Raw genomic sequence first — 17,301 nt, forward strand, 5'->3', positions numbered from 1 at the left:
AGAATGTATTCAATAAATGACTGTCAGTTTTAAATACTTTTAGGTAAGTGATCAATTTTAAATAAGTGACTGTTTTAAAGTCTAAGCAGTTTTTTTGTATAAATGAAAACTAAAACTATGTAAATATTTGTGCCAGTATTAATGACACTCATTTTATTCCCTTGAAATATTAGCACTCATCAGTACTCAAAATTAAAATCAATTAAAAACCCTGTCAAATCATTATTGAGGCAAAACCTGCTCTTCATACCAAGAAGGACACTTAGAGCAAGTGTTGAAGATTAATATAAACAAAGCATCAGCACAGAGCTGCATTAAAGTGAAAATCTCAATTACTCAGAAAGGTAAGAGGTCCCCAAAATTTTGATAGGCAGTGTATGTGATGGGCAACTGTTTGAGCTGCTGTTTCAGTGTTAAAGAGACTTGGCTTGACTGAAAATGCACATTTGAAAAGCACATAAACATGCTAACCACCAGCTTCTAAGAATTTTGCCCAAACTGTACCTTTACATACAAAACAAATCATGGCAGATTTTAACCAGAGTGCGTGTTTAACGCAGGGAAGGAGGAACGTTCATCTCACGTGACATAACATATAAACACATTGTAGATCATAGATCTCCAACTCTGTTCCTCGAGAAAGCCATATGTTTTACGTTATTAGGCAAACTGAGAAATCATCCATTAATAAATACTTACAGCTCTGTTCCAATACAGTCTGGTTAAGAAAAGTCTAAATATATGAAATATATATATGAAATATATGTTTTCTCAAAAGAAGAGGTGTTGGAGATGCCTAGTTTAGTTAAATCTGGGAATAACTCTGTTTCAAAGATATGTTTACAGCTAAAGCCTCTGTAATCATTATTACCTGCAGATCAGGCCATAGGATTACAATAATAAATCAAGGCAAAATCTCTTGAATACATGCAAATAGGGAAAAAAACACAACTATGCTTCAAACAGCTTTGCTGGTATTATTTTTAATCCCTCATTAAATACTGGTTTCTGACCAAAATTGATGTAGGAATAAGTGTAACACTAAGAATAACACAACTTTAAATCTAGTTTAATCTTTTTGCAATCTTTTTTTTCAAATAATTTCTATGAAATCAGATTTAATGCAAAGACTTTGTGTTTTGTAAAAAAAACTATTCTGACTAAAAATGACATTGTAATGAGGCACAGGAACACAAATTTTTAAACGTTAAAAACTGTCTTCACTCTCTCCTACGATTGTCTCTTGGTGCTGCAGCATTAAGGCTGCAATCATACCCCTTGAAATTTTATCTCAGCGTAATCAGTGAGCAGTTACGTTTAACATTTAGGAGGTAATTTATAACCATGGCCACACTTTAAAAAATTCATTAAAAATTCGGAATTTTTTTCTATGTTTGCATGAATTCAATATACATTTTGCTTGGATTGTTTCATAGAAATCCATCATGTTGACCTGCCAGGCCCTAGATAAGTCCGTATGGAATAACCCTGTAATTTCATATATCATGTTATTAAGCGCTCCACTGTAATTAAACAGTGCAGTGCTATTACTAACCAGCATTTGACATTATGCGTCACAAACAGTGTAGCTTATTAATTTGATTTTATTTCAACTTCCTCATTAAGGAATTTAAAATGAAGTGAAATAGGCACATTTTAAATGTGCTCAGCTGAAGAGGTTGATCAAGTACAGTGAGACAAGGTATGAGGGGTATGAGGGGGTTCATAAACGCCACATGGTTTTGAGGGCTGCGTTATAGCTGACCTTGAAACCAGTCCAAATACAAGTCGTCTGGACTGTCATCCGTCACTTCATATAGAACTACATAGCAGTCCAGAGAGAACAACATAAACACAGTCAACCCAGGGTGTGTATCTTGTCATGTAGTGGCCCAAAAATGTTTGGATATATGCCATACTGAAAAACACAGAGTTCTTATCCTTACAGTCTACTACCCTTGCTAGATGTTGTCCTAAAAGCACTACTAAACATTTACGTGTTTATTAAAAATTTTAAGATGTAACCAAATTAAGTCAAATTTCAATAATGTTTTTGGGGCCAATTTTTGGGGCCACTGTAGATTTGTATGTGTGTCCAGTAAGGTGTATGCATGGTGTGTTGTGGCCTCTGATGGTAGCGTGTGTTGGGGTATTTCCCTCTGGCAGTCTGTAGGAGTGTACTGATAGTGTGTGTGTGTGTGTGTGTGTGTGTGTGTGTGTGTGTGTGTGTGTGTGCGTGTGTGTGTGTGCATTACCCTCTGGTGGTAGTCTGCGGGAGTGTGCTGACGTGGCTGTAAGGCGGAATCCTGCTGGCAGCGTCTCTGCTGATCCAGGCATCATGCTGATCCCATGGATGTCCCGGGGAGGAAACTGCCTTCTCCATGAGGGTCCCCGAAAATCCTGCTCATCAGTGCGCACACACACACTTCAATTACTATACCTGTCAGAACCAAGCACTAACCTAAAGGCAAATAACTAATAGTCAATTCTATGTTTATAAGTTAATAAATAGTGAAACATTTCTCTGATATTGATAATGTGCATTTGAGGTACACTATATTTCTAAAAGTATTCACTCACCCATCCAAATCATTGAATTCAAGTGTTCCAATCACTTCCGTGGCCACTGATATATAAACAAAAGTACCTAGGCCTGCAGACTGCTTCTACAAACATTTGTGAAAGAATGGATCGCTCTCAGGAGCTCAGTGAATTCCAGCGTGGTACTGTAATAGGATGCCACCTGTGCAACAAGTCCAGTCGTGAAATTCCCTCACTACTAAATATTCCACAGTCAACTGTCAGTTGTATTATAACAAAGTGGAAGAGATTGGGAACGACAGCAACTCAGCCACAAAGTGGTCGGCCACGTAAAATGACAGAGTAGGGTCAGCAGATGCTGAAGCACATAATGTGCAGAGGTTGCCAACTTTCTGCAGAATCAATTGCTACAGACCTCCAAACTTCATGTGGCCTTGAGATTAGCTCAAGAACAGCGTAGAGAGCTTGATGGAATGGGTTTCCATGGCCCAGCAGCTGCATCCAAGCCTTACATCATCAAGCGCAATGCAAAGCATTGAATGCAGTGGTGCAAAGCACCACCACTGGACTCTAGAGCAGTGGAGACGTGTTCTCTAGAGTGACTAATCATGCTTCTCCATCTGACAAGCCGATGGACGAGTCTGGGTTTGGCGGTTGCCAGGAGAACGGTACTTGTCTGACTGCATTGTGCCAAGTGTAAAGTTAGGTGGAGGGGGGATTATGGTGTGGGGTTGTTTTTCAGGAGTTGGGCTCAGCCCCTTAGTTCCAGTGTAAGGAACTCTTAGTGCTTCAGTAGACCAAGAGATTTTGGACAATTTCATGCTCTCAATTTTGAGGGAACAGTTTGGGGATGCCCCTTCCTGTTCCAACATGACTGCACACCAGTGCACAAAGCAAGGTCCGTAAAGACATGGATGAGTTTGGTGTGAAAGAACTTCACTGACAGGTCTGCGTGGAGTCCTGACCTCAACCTAATAGAACAACTTTAGGATGTATTAGAGCAGAGACTGTGAGCCAGGCCTTCTCGTCCAACATCAGTGTCTGACCTCAAAAATGCGCTTCTGGAAGAATGGTCAAAAATTCCCGTAAACACACTCCTAACTCTTGTGGAAAGTCTTCCCAGAGGAGTTATAGGCTGTTAGTGCCGCAAAGGGTGGACCGACGTCATATTATATGCTATGGATTAAGAATGGCATGTCACTCAAGTTCATATGCATGTGAAGGCAGACAAGCGAATACTTTTGGCAATATAGTGTATTTTCAGTAAAATAATTATGGTGTTCTCTTCCTTAATCTAGTATAAGCAGCAAAGGTTCAGTTGTTAAACAATTACTACTTCGGTATCTTAAGTGGAGATGTGCACTTTTTACTTGCTATACAGATAGAGAGAAGTAGTCTAGCCATTCATATCAAAGCACAAATCAACGAGGCAGTGAGCAGAGTTACCTAGATAGACATTTTCAGTGTATTTCAAAGAGAAACAGAAGAAAGGACACATTAACACACCTCATCTAGACGTCTCTCTGTTCCCAGGGCCAGCAGGTTATTATATTCTCTCTCCAGGATCTGACGGGCCTGTGAAGGAAAAGTGTCTGATTATTTAATGCAGAAGCTTCAATGCACCATTAGTATACTAATGCTTTGTGTGTGTGTGTGTGTGTGTGTGTGTGTGTGTGTGTGTGTGTGTGTGTGTGTGTGTATACCTGAGTGTTTTGGTTGGGGATTTGCAGCAGTAAAGCCAGGCTGCTGTAGTCAAAGTTGTCGTCCAGGGCGATTAGTGCTCCATGGACTCCGCTTTCCAGCAGGATGTTGGCGTAGTCACGGAGACCGATGCTCTGGACCCAGCGAATCACACGCTCATTACTCCACACCAGCACATCTGCACACATGCACCCAGATACATTTACATGATGTAATTGACTGTGCCTCCATATGCAGTCAGTCGCACGTCAAAGCATGAGCAGGCAGTATATGGGTCAATGACATGATGTGCATTTTTTTTTCTGTACAATTATTTAATTATTTTATTGCATTAATTTACAATATGCTCCTTTATTTAAATACATTTTCAGTGCATTAAAATGAAAATCATTTTAGACATTTATACCTCCAAAAGTCTAAAACTATTCCTAAATAAAACAATTTGCTTCATGTTACTGTCAAGTAGTCAACTAGTCGCATTAAAGTTTCACTGTGTAAAGCTACCCTTACTACACTGCTCAAAAAAATAAAGGGAACACTTAAACAACACAATATAACTCCAAGTAAATCAAACTTCTGTGAAATCAAACTGTCCACTTAGGAAGCAACACTGATTGACAATCTATTTCACAGCTGTTGTGCAAATGGAACAGACAACAGGTGGAAATTACTGGCAATTAGCAAGACACACTCAATAAAGGAGTGGTTCTGCAGGTGGGACCACAGACCACTTCTCAGTACCTTTCTGCTTTCTGGCTGATGTTTTGGTCACTTTTGAACGTTGGTGGTGCTTTCACACTCGTGGTAGCATGAGACGGACTCTACAACCCACACAAGTGGCTCAGGTAGTACAGCTCCTCCAGGATGGCACATCAATGCGAGCTGTGGCAAGAAGGCTTGCTGTGTCTGTCAGCATAGTGTCCAGAGGCTGGAGGCGCTACCAGGAGACAGGCCAGTACACCAGGAGACGTGGAGGAGGCCATAGGTGGGCAACGACCCAGCAGCAGGACCGCTACCTCCGCCTTTGTGCAAGGAGAAACAGGAGGAGCACTGCCAGAGCCCTGCAAAATGACCTCCAGCAGGCCACAAATGTGCATGTGTCTGCACAAACGGTTAGAAACCGACTCCATGAGGATGGTATGAGGGCCCGACATCCACAGATGGGGGTTGTGCTCACAGCCCAACACCGTGCAGGATGCTTGGCATTTGCCAGAGAACACCAGGATTGGCAAATTCACCACTGGCGCCCTGTGCTCTTCACAGATGAAAGCAGGTTCACACTGAGCACATGTGACAGACGTGAAAGAGTCTGGAGACGCCGTGGAGAGTGATCTGCTGCCTGCAACATCCTTCAGCATGACCGGTTTCTTTGGAGGGCCGCACAGCCCTCCATGTGCTCGCCAGAGGTAGCCTGACTGCCATTAGGTACAGAGATGAGATCCTCAGACCCCCTGTGAGACCATATGTTGGTGCGGTTGGCCCTGGGTTCCTCCTAATGCAGGACAATGCTAGACCTCATGTGGCTGGAGTGTGTCAGCAGTTCCTGTAAAATGAAGGCATTGAAGCTATGGACTGACCCGCCCGTTCCCCAGACCTGAATCCGATTCAGCACATTTGGGACATCATGTCTCGCTCCATCCACCGACGCCACGTTGCACCACAGACTGTCCAGGAGTTGGTGGATGCTTTAGTCCAGGTCTGGGAGGAGATCCCTCAGGAGACCATCCGCCACCTCATCAGGAGCATGCCCAGGCATTGTAGCGAGGTCATACAGGCACGTGGAGGCTACACACAATACTGAGCCTCATTTTGACTTGTTTTAAGGACATTACATCAAGGTTGGATCAGCCTGTAGTGTGTTTATCCACTTTAATTTTGTGTGTGACTCCAAATCCAGGCCTCCATTTGTTAATAAATTTGATTTCCATTGATTTTTGTGATTTTGTTGTCAGCACATTCAACTTTGTACAGAACAAATTATTCAATGAGAATATTTCATTCATTCAAAGATGTTATTTGAGCGCTCCCTTTATTTTTTTGAGCAGTGTATAAATCTCAGAATGTGTATACACACACACACACACACACACACACACACACACACACACACACACACACACACCTCTCATCTCATGTTGGCTGCTCTCTCGTCGTCTCTCTAGCTCCTTGCGATCGTAGTTCAGCTTCTTCAGACACATTATTCCATACTGTAGACTTGTTCTGTTCAAACAGCACACAAGAAGCCACTAACAAACAGTGATCATGCTAAAAATATCCATACTCACTTAAAGTTTAAGACACTTGATGCATTTTACTGTAAAATTATACCTATAACCTACAAACAAATCCAAAGCATGAAAACTGACATCTGGTAAATTTGTTAGTTTACTATGTTACTAGCTTACAAAGATATATATATATATATATATATATATATATACACACACACACATATATTCGAGACATCAAGCTAAACACACCTGCTGCATTACTAGGTGTAGGATTATTATTCTCTGATCATTTCATCATTATTATTATTTAGGTTCTTCTTACAGGGCGTGTAGCTTTGCTTGGTTGGAGACAGTGTTTATAACTGCACTTATTATAGGTATTTGAATTTCACCATTTTCAGGTGCAATTTTTTTTCTTTCTTTAAGATTACTTAAGCGGAGCTGGTTATTAGGATTGTACCTGTGAATGCCGTTCAGCATTTTCAAATGTTTACAATTGTACCTGTGAATGTCGTCTACCATTTTCAGGCATTTAGAATTGTACCTGTGGAAGCTGTCCACCATTTTCAGGTGCACTCTGAGGTCCTTCTTGGTCAGGTGGTCGAGCATACGTGCATCTACCAGGCATTCCATGAAGTAGCTGCGATACTGAGGTAGGCCGAGACTGGGCAGCCACTCGTTACCAATCCACTCGTGGTTCATATCCCCATATGCCAGTGTCTATGGCACATACATACACAGACAGACAGCATTTCAGACACAGCCCACTGCACACTCAGGATAAACTGCCATTAAAATGAACTTTAACAATCTAACAATTATCATAGTGGAAGTTAATTTAACATGATTTTTTAGTCATTTTGGACCATTTCTATTTATCCATTCATCTTGAAATTTTAACACAGTGCAAAAGGAAATCAGAAGTTTCACATTAGGCAAGAACAAGTTAAACAAAAAAGGGAGGAAAACAGCATTGCTGCATACTTGTGCCATCTTATTCTAGCAGGTGTATATGCCTTATAGATTTAAGAATTGTAGTTTGTTACTGTAAATGTTTACACTGCTGCTCTAATGTTCACATCATTATGCACAACTCATCTTGCATATAGCCAGTGATGTCACTGCACTGTAAGTGTAATTACTGAGCACTTTCCAAAATGGCAAAACAAACTAAAAATCCCTGGACTATACATATATGGGTGGTGAACTTAGCGATTCTGTTTCTGATTGTTTGCTGGCCCATTATTTATTGTTTTTACAGTTTGTTGTCTATATTTACTGTACATCTGCTGCTCTTTTAATTAACTTAATTAACTATATTCCATTCCTCCATCAACAACTGGCTCATTCTGTAATGAGTCAGACTCTTACCTGAGACCAGCTTCCCTCTTCTGACTCCGACTTCTGTGAGGGTCAACAAATACAGTGTATGATTCAAATTCTTATTTAAAATATGCATTAAAATACACTGTTCCTAATAATTACTGTTATATTTAATTTGGTGTGACAGTGTCACAGCGTTATAAGTTCATACTTTAGTAAGTACTTTAGTAACTGTAGTACTTCTCAGCTTATTATGCTAATGTATGCTAGCTCTTAACCATGAGTGTAGCCAGAAAACGTATTTTAATTGATTTGAATTTTTTTTTTTTTATTGAAGAAGTGCAGTCTTAAATATACATTGATACAGAAGGTAAAGTGAAAGTAAATATAATAATGTAGTGAACAAAGTAATTATGTCATGTAAATTGAAGGTATAGCAAAATTATAACAATAACTCTGGACATCTACAGGATAAATTCTTGTATCACTGCTCTTAGTCTCTCTGTCCACCCACAGCACCAGCCCGATGTGTTACCAGTCTTGCTCACCTCCGAAAGTGCTGCTGTTGGCTGACTGAAGTTGTACCAGTTTAGTTTTATTGTTTTATTTTACAGAGACAGTGCACAATAATCAAATTTTGAGTAAATTAACAAACACACAAACGCTGGATGTAAAAATGCATTAAACCACTGAGACAATGAGACAGATAATGCTGAAGGTGGTAAGTCAATTACATTGATTTTTGAATGTTAAATTTTATTTCAACTGATTATAATAATATTCATAATATTAGTACAAGCTATTTATTTGGCCAAAACAAATGTCCTATCATAGACATGAATGAGCTCCTGAACTGGCTGAATGAAGACTAGCTGAGTTTCAAAAAGAGGACAGGGCTGAGAGTGAGGGGGGGAGGGGGGGGGGGGGAATGAAAAAATTCCAAGACTGTAAAAAGTCTTTAAGCACAGTATAGAGATTTGAGCTCCAATGTTTGTTATGTACACTCCGTGTTTGGTTGAGCGTCACTCTAAATGCATTCCATCAATTGAACTAGATAAAGTGCAGTTCTAGTCCTATCTTTATGCCTCCCCCCTTTCTCCCTCTGTCTCTCTAACTGTTGGTTGCTTGCAGGCTTGTGTGCAGAGATTTTCAGCTGCAGGGTAGGTGCACTCTGCAGCTGTGTCTCAAACCACATACACTGTACTATCACATCAAATCATTACACCATCTTTACTGCCATTATTAATGTTGTTTTCTTGTAGTTTTCTTTGTGTCACACGATGATAAAAAATTATTTGTACAACACAAGCTTAACCTACAGTGTTGGTTTATTATTCCTGTATTTGCTTAAAAAATGAAGAACCATGTAAAAACAAATGACCTTTAAAGTACTCCCTACAATTCTCAAAGGTCAAGATTATTATGTGTTCTCTAGAAAATCAGTCAAGTTCCAGCTCATTGTAAGGTTTAATCAGAGGGTCAGCTACTGAGGAAGATGGGGAGCAGGAGTGCAGTATGTTACTGCAGGACAGACGCTGAGTGAGGGATAATGCTTTACAGTGTGCTGGTTATGAAAGCATAACACTGTAAATGCATGTAAAGTTTATCCTTATCACAGTGTTTAAGTGCACTTAACTTCAACACAGTTTGCTGGAAAGGGTTAGGTCAAGCCAGTGTAGGTAGAGTGATTTCTTTTAAAGCTCTTTTGTTGTTGCTATAAATTCCTTCAGGATTATTAAAGTTGTCTGTCTGTCTGTCTAAATTTCAGTTCTACACTTGTAGGGAGGTTGATATTATTATTGAATGATATTTTGTTATTACATGACAAACATTTTAAATGTTCTATCTACTCAGTGGTGTAGGTTTACCTCCAAATGACTATAAATTCCACAGCAAAGTTACACAGCAAAACATGTTCATTATAAGTTGTCGAGGACAGACATTTTTTCTGGACAATTAATTGTAAAATTCACAAAATATAGATGCAAATGAAGGAGAAAGACAGATAGAATGATGTTGGGGTTATTTGAGTATTTGTATAGTTGACTGGGAAATAGAACAACATAGAACGAGACAAATGGGAGGACAGGAGGGATGTGCTGAAGGAAGACGGAAGAGTAAAAGATTGAAAAGAGAGTGTAAGGAAAACTGACCGTTTTAGAGGGGGCTGCAAGCGTCTCCATTTCCTCGTGGGTCACCCACACATTGCCTGAAGGCTATGTGGGTGGAGCCCAGAGAGCAGCCATCCAATGAGAAGGGCAAGCAGTGTTAAAGAAGAAGAGCAGCACCACTGTAAGCCAACAGTGTTACAGCATCACGGTCAGACAATGCGCAAAAGCCCTGCCCATTTTGGCAAAGACCCAGATAGTTCATGCTCAATGTGGGCGATATTTCATGATATTTAGCTTTTCTGAGGTTAGCTCATAAAATAACTTTGACTTAAATGACCATTTTTATCAAACGTTTTGCAAAAATAGAAGAGCAGGAAAAACAAGTAAATATAAATGAATAAAATAAAAAGATATCTTAGTGGGCTGCCATACAATCAGCCACACGCTACTATGCAGTTTGTACAGTTACTGGTTGTTGTTGTCTGTAATTTGTCTAAATCTGTATTTGTTTATAATCTATGCAGTTGTTCAGAGCTCAAGAAGTACTGATCATAGCCATAAAACACAGAGAATAATATATTGTCATGATCTATCAAAATAAAGATAACATATCATCATATTGCCCATCCTTATTGCAAGCACATTCAAGAAATATTACATATGTTGCACACTTTTTAGAAAATAGCTGTAATAGGTGATAAAGACAGCAGAGATAGCTGCAGGTCATCTGCAACATGCACTGTGAGCTGGTTAGTAATCCACATTAAACATATGAATTAAAGCTTCATAGAAGGTTGTGAATGTGTTTAGCTTCAACAGTGGTTTGAAGGAATAGTTCAGTTGGACACCAAATTTGTAGTCAAGACATGTTTGGTGTCTGAAGTTTACTTATTTAGCACAGCAGCTAATGGAAGCTAACAAGTAATGGAAGCTCCCCAATTACACCCCATCAATTAGCATGAAGCCAACATGCATGCCTAACATTTTTAATCACAAAGTTTCCTCAAACCATGTTGAGTTTTTAAGACTCAAATAGACTTCCTGACACTGTATGAAATGCCATTCAAATGTTTGGAATCACTTGTCATCTTAGTAATTTCTGCTAATTTAATCAATAATTACTTAGACAGGCTGAAATACTATAGGTTAGACACTTTATACCCACTTTATAGTAGATGAAGTACAACAGTATTGTCTTAATAGCATACATAACACATGTTTCTGTAGCACAGCTGGTTTAATATTATTGAAAACAGTGACTTCAAACGTTTGAACAGTAGACCATTGTTGTCTATATAAATGGAACAAAGTACTGCATACTTATTGCTGTATTGCTGCAGAGCAAAGAATTCTGTCTGTGCTTCTGACTGTCTACATTTACACTGATATTTCACCAAATTATATTTCACCAAGTTGTGAAAGTGTACGACTTAACACCCCTCTGATGTGTTATGTGTGTATGTATGTATGTATGAATGTGGTAGAGAATGAATTTGTTTGGCATAACTATCTATGTGTATGAGTAATAGTGAAAGAGTCGAGGTAATATGAGTGTGTGCTTGTGTATCTATGCAGAGTGCATCCAAGATCTCATCAATGCTCAGCTGTCACTGGGGCAGAATAGTGTTACCGTGACAACGGAAAATAGTGGGGTGTGTGTGTAGGGGCGGGGTTTGGGACAGGGGGGGTTCCTGTGGGGAATCAGGGGCCAAGCTGAGAAGCACAAACACACACACACACACACACACACACACACACACACACACACACACACACACACACACACACACACACACCACACCTGCACCTTAACACCCAGACACTAGCACAAACACAGTATTAGTTTTGGCATGCACGCACACACACACACACACACACACACACACACACACACATTACCTTCAACACTCACACAAACATTCTCTCACAAATTCAAAACCAGAGACAAAATTCAGGTGTCAAGACGGGTGCTGCTACAGTTTTTAGCTACGTGACGTACTTTAGCCCATTCATCTGAATCATGTGTTATCATGTACTCTTTTCTTTGCATCATCTGCTGCATCTAATAGTGGAGAATTAAAAGACAGTGAATCTCAGAAAAACATCAACATGTTCATAAAATTAAAATATCGATTTTTTAATTTATGTATAGTTCCCTGTAGTGAATGATGTAACGATAAAAGACTCTAACCTCTGGAAATCAATAGGAGATTGGATCTTGTTTCCCTGTTCAGGCACAAACACTACTGTTATAAGTTACCAATAAAAGTACTCAGGATTAACTCACACTGCACTTGCTTACTATTGTAAATCGCAATACTTATAGACATAATTGAATTGTATTGTATACAATTGTCTCCCAGGGCGAACAGGTGAAGTGAAGACCCAGACTAACTTGATCCAAAAACTCCCATGAACAATGGACACAACCAATAGCGTACCCTGATGGGGGGGGGGGGGGGGGGGGGTGGCGGATTTGGCTTGTACAGGAGGTTGGGCTCACCTCCACCCACAGTGTCGGCTCTGGAACCAAACTCCTGGATAGGGGTTGGTCTCTCTCCTACTCAGGGGTTGCACAGGGTGAGAGGCACCGGGCAGGTGTGGGGTTACTCATGAGTCCCTGGCTGGCGGCCGTACAGTTGGAATATGTCTCAGTGGATGAGAGGTTGTCGCAATGCAAATTAAAATTGCAGAGAGGAAAACTCTGACTGTTGTCTGTGCTTATGCACCAAACAACAGGTCAGAGTATTCAGCCTTCTTGGAATGAGTGGGCGAGTTCTGGAAAGGGTCCCGCCTACAGACTCCATAGTCTTACTGGGAGACTTCAATGCTCACGTTGGCAATGACTGGGAGACCTGGAGAGGCATGACTAGGAAGAACGGCATGCCTAAACCCGAATGGTGAATTGTTATTGGACTTCTGTGCTAGGCATGGATCCTCCATAACGAACACCAAGTTCAAACACAAGGATGTTCATAAGTGTACATGGTACCAGAGCTCCTTGGGTCAAAGGTCAATGATTGATTTTGTTGTCGTTTCATCTGACTTGTTCTGGACACTCAGGTGAAGAGAGTTGCTGAGCTGTCAACTGATCACCATCTGCTGGTGAGTTGGATCAGATGGCAAGAAAGTCTGACCCAGTAGGCCCAAGCAAATAGTGAGGGTGTGCTGGGAATGACTGTCGGAGACTCCTGTTCAGAATGATTTCAACTCCCACCTCCAGGAGAGCTTTTCTCATGTCCCTGAGGAGGTAGGGGACATGGAGTATGAATGGACCCTGTTCAAAACCTCCATTGTGGAAGACGCAAGGCATAACTGTGGCCAAAAGCTTGTGGGTGTCCGTGGTAAGCCAAGAACCTCCTGGTGGACACCAGTGGTGATGAAGGTCGTCAAGCTGAAGAAAGAGGCCTTTAGGGACTGGATGGCCCGAAGGACTCCCGACTCAACAGATAGGTACCGACAGGCAAAAAAGGTGGCAGTTGCAACAGTGGCAGAAGCAAAATGTGAGCAGGCCATGTGAGGAGTTTGGTGAAGCCATGGAAAAAGACTTTCATTCGGCCTCAAGGAGGTTATGGACAACTCTGTATTTGGCTGTATTTGGCAAGGGTGGAGAAACTTCAAATGAAGATATTGTCGGTCGGTGGAAGGAGAACTGAGGAACTCCTTAATCCGGGAGACATGCCTCTCTCCTGGGAGTCAGGGCTGTCATGGCTAACACGCCTCTGCAATATTGCATGGACCTCGGGAACAGTACCCTTGCACAGGCAGACAAGGGTGGTGGTCCCTATTTTTAAAAAGGGGGACCAGAGGGTGTGTGCCAACTGTCAGGCTATCACACTGCTCAGCCTCCCTGGGAAAGTCTAGGCCTAGGTGCTGGAAAGGAGACTTTGACCGATAGGTGGACCTCAGATTGAGGAGGAACAATGCGGATTCCGTCCTGGCTGTGGAATAATTGACCAGCTTTTCACCCTTTCACAGATTGTTGAGGGGCATGGGAGTTTGCCAACCCAGTCTACATGTATTTTGTGGACTTGGAGAAGGCTTACAACCGTGTTCCCTGAGATATCTTGTGGGAGGTCCTCCGGGAGTATGGGGTGCCGGGGCTACTACTCCGGGCCATTCGATCTCTGTACTCCTGGAGTGAGAGCTATGTTCATATACTCTGCATTAAGTCAGACACTTTCAGTGTTAGCATTGGACTCCGCCAGGGTTGTGCCCTGTCTCCACTCCTGTTCGTGACATTCATGGACAGAGTATCAGGGCATAGCCAGGGTCAGGAGGGCATTATGTGTGGAGGCCGGAGGGTGGCGTCTCTGTCATGAGTGGTGGGAAATGACTGTAAGGACGAGATCGAGAATACAAGTGGCAGAATTTAGTTTTCTTCGCAGGGTGACGGGCTACATTCTATTTGATAGGGTGAGGAGCTTGGTCACCCAGGAGGAGCTCAGAGTAGAGCCGCTACCCCTACCATTGAAAGGAGCCAGCTGAGGTGGTTCGGGCTTCTGATCCGGATGCCCCCTGGACGCCTCCCGGTGGGGGTGTACCAGGCACGGCCTACTAGGACAAGACCCCAGGGTCGTCCTAGGACCCGCTGGAGGGATTATACCTCCAAGTTGGCCTAGGAATGCATTGGGGTCCCCAGGAATGACCTGGATGAAGTTGTGGGGGACAGGGATTTTCTGCTCTCTATCCCTATCTGGACTATGATGATGATGATGATGATAATGATGATGATGATAGGTACATTAGCTGCTGAACTGTGTGGACTGTACCTTATTGTTATGTGTGCTGACTGAGCTGATCAGTATGCTTTGTTATACTGTACAACAAACAAAAGATGCCTGATTCTCCTGGTCAGGAAAACAGCAACATGATCATACAGTTATATGTGACAGATGAATAGATAATCACAAAAGCATGTATATTTGAGATAACCTAACAAGTCAACACAGTTTGAGACGAGTGTGTGATTAGGCATATTTGCTAATTGGTGTACATAAGCTTCCATTAGTTGCTACAATACACACACACTATATGGCCAAAAGTATGTGGACTCTTAGTTATGGAGTTCTGGTCTTTCAGCCACACCCATTGTATGGCCACACAAGTGTATGCAGTCTCCATAGACAAACGCTGCCAGTATATTGGCATACTGAGGAGCTTGGTCACTTTAAAATGATGTGTCACTGTCTATATGAAGTTACTTTTGCTGCAAGTCAGCTTGTAAAATTTCTGCCCTGCCTGATCTGCCCAGGTCACTACAGAATTCCTCTGGAACTGCCTCTGGACATAACATCTACACAATAATTGTCCATCAGGAGCTTAATGAAATGGGCTTCCATGGCCAAGCAGCTACACACAAGCCTAAAATGACTATGCACAATGCCAAGTGTTGGCTGGAATGGTGTAAAGCATGTCACCACTGGACTCTGGAGCAGTGAAAAAGTATTTTCTGGACTGAATAAAAATCTATATGGCAGCCTGATGGATAAATCAGGGCTTGAAGAATGCCAAGAGAACACTACCTACTAGAATGCATAGTGCAAACAGTAAAGGGATAACTGTCTGGAGCTGCTTTTTAGGGTTTGTTATTGCTACAGCATAGAAAGATATTTTAAACAATTATATGCTTCCAACTTTGTGGCAATGGTTTGGGGAAGGCCCTTTTTTTTGTTCCAGCATGACTGTATCACTGTGCCCAAAGTAAGGTCTGACAAAAACATATCCAAATCCAAAGAACACCTTTGGGATGTACTGGAATGTCGAATGACCTCACAGCACCTGACCTCATCAATGCTCTTTCCACTAAATGGGCACAAAATGACTGAATTCCAGCAGACACACTCCAAAATCTTGTAGAAAGCTCTTCTAGAAGAGTGGCGGCTGTTAAAGCTGCAAAGGGGGCTAACTCCATATTAATGACCATGGTTTTGGAATGGGATGTCCAACAAGCTATGGGTGAGATGGTCAGGTGTCCATGTAATTTTGGCCCTATAGTGCCAGTATAGTATATGCACATATAGGTAGGTATGTATGTGTATGTGTACTTACGGTTCTGGAGGTGGGTGGGGCTGACGGGCTGGTAAGAGAGACCATCTCCTGTATAGCAAGTCTCAGTTTGAGGCGGTGTAGAGGGTTACTGATGCCGATCTCCCTTTGAATTTCTGTATCTGACAGTGCCGACATGATTGCTCCACTTTTTACGTTTGCACGACATGCTGCTACATACCATGCTGGCATCCCCAACCACAGCTGCAACACACAGACACACACACACACACACACACACACACACACACAAACATTGTCACATATCAGAACTCTCAATAAAACCTAGAAACATTATTTAGGCAGCACAAAAGTACCAAGGAAGACACTTTGTTGAATGTGAGAGAGAGAGTGTTCAAGCTAAATATACCCAAAGCACCAGCACATAGCTGCTTTATGTTTACTAAGCCTTTATAGCAGAGGTGCACGACTTCTTTTTACTGAGGGCCAATTTTACATAGATACCTGCACCAGAGGGCCACAAATGTTTACATTATATTTTTATAGACTTGCCCACATTAATTTGTACTATAGTATGCTACCATACTATTATTGGGTAGCATCAAGTACTTACAAATGTCTTGGTCAGTGGGAGATACTGCAGCACTTCTCTGACACTAACTGACTAATGTCAGGTTCCAGTGAAGTGGTTGCAAGTCTGAGCACTGCCTACAGGTTCTCATCAGTTAATCTTGTTAGCAGGGGAGATTTATTGTTTCATTAAGGAAAACATTTGTTCACATATATAAGCGCTTCCAAACATGGAGATCCACTTCCGTGCATTTGCAAAGGGATTGGGAAACTTCTCTGTCCAGGGCTTGATAAAACTCTAGGAGTGTCACCTCCCTGTGCTTACTCCTCATTGTTGCAGAGCACTGGAGTTCAATTATTTCAAGTTGTAATTCACCAGGTGCAGTTTTGGTATCTACAGAGAATAGATCTGCAATTGCAACCTGTTCATTCCTGAACTGCCCGAATCTTGTAGTGAACGCCTGTTTCATGTCTTCAAGCACACAGCTGTGTCGACACCAGTTATAGTCCTTGTGAGTAAATGCCTCTTGGCACGTTGGAAAATGTGTCAAATTTCCTTCCTTTAGCTGAGTTGCAAAAAGATCCAGTTTCATTTCAAATGCACAGACAGCCTCAAACAAGTGACAAACCAATCTGTCTTTCCCATGCCGTTTTAAATTGAGATCATTTAAGTGTCCAGGTAGGTCTGTCAAAAATGCCAGATCAGCAATCCAGTCAGTGTTTTCCATGACTGAAGTTTCCTTTCCTTTCTGCTGTAAGAACAGCTTGATTTCATTTCGCAGTGCAAAAAATCTTTTCAAAACATTGCCACGACT

The 17,301-nt window shown here is 41.6% G+C and overlaps 1 protein-coding gene across 7 annotated transcripts in view; it reads right to left on the bottom strand.

Annotated features, from left to right (window-relative positions):
* The window catches only part of ppfia2 (PTPRF interacting protein alpha 2), a 262,245-nt gene that overhangs the window by 5,367 nt on the left and 239,577 nt on the right, over positions 1–17,301 (bottom strand). For 3 of the 7 annotated variants that reach the window (XM_017709119.2, XM_017709117.2, XM_037541256.1), the window contains 9 exons: positions 15,959–16,159; positions 9,950–10,012; positions 7,845–7,877; positions 7,018–7,193; positions 6,365–6,462; positions 4,245–4,420; positions 4,048–4,116; positions 2,256–2,400; positions 1,766–1,822 (listed from right to left, as the gene is read on the bottom strand). In XM_017709119.2, the coding sequence (XP_017564608.1) occupies positions 1,766–1,822; positions 2,256–2,400; positions 4,048–4,116; positions 4,245–4,420; positions 6,365–6,462; positions 7,018–7,193; positions 7,845–7,877; positions 9,950–10,012; positions 15,959–16,159 (1,018 nt within the window). The remainder of the gene's footprint in view (positions 1–1,765; positions 1,823–2,255; positions 2,401–4,047; positions 4,117–4,244; positions 4,421–6,364; positions 6,463–7,017; positions 7,194–7,844; positions 7,878–9,949; positions 10,013–15,958; positions 16,160–17,301) is intronic. The other 4 variants (XM_017709122.2, XM_017709120.2, XM_037541271.1 and 1 more) reach the window with 2 other exon arrangements.

The sequence above is a fragment of the Pygocentrus nattereri genome, chromosome 1 (assembly GCF_015220715.1).
Source record: "Pygocentrus nattereri isolate fPygNat1 chromosome 1, fPygNat1.pri, whole genome shotgun sequence".
Taxonomy (NCBI): domain Eukaryota; kingdom Metazoa; phylum Chordata; class Actinopteri; order Characiformes; family Serrasalmidae; genus Pygocentrus; species Pygocentrus nattereri.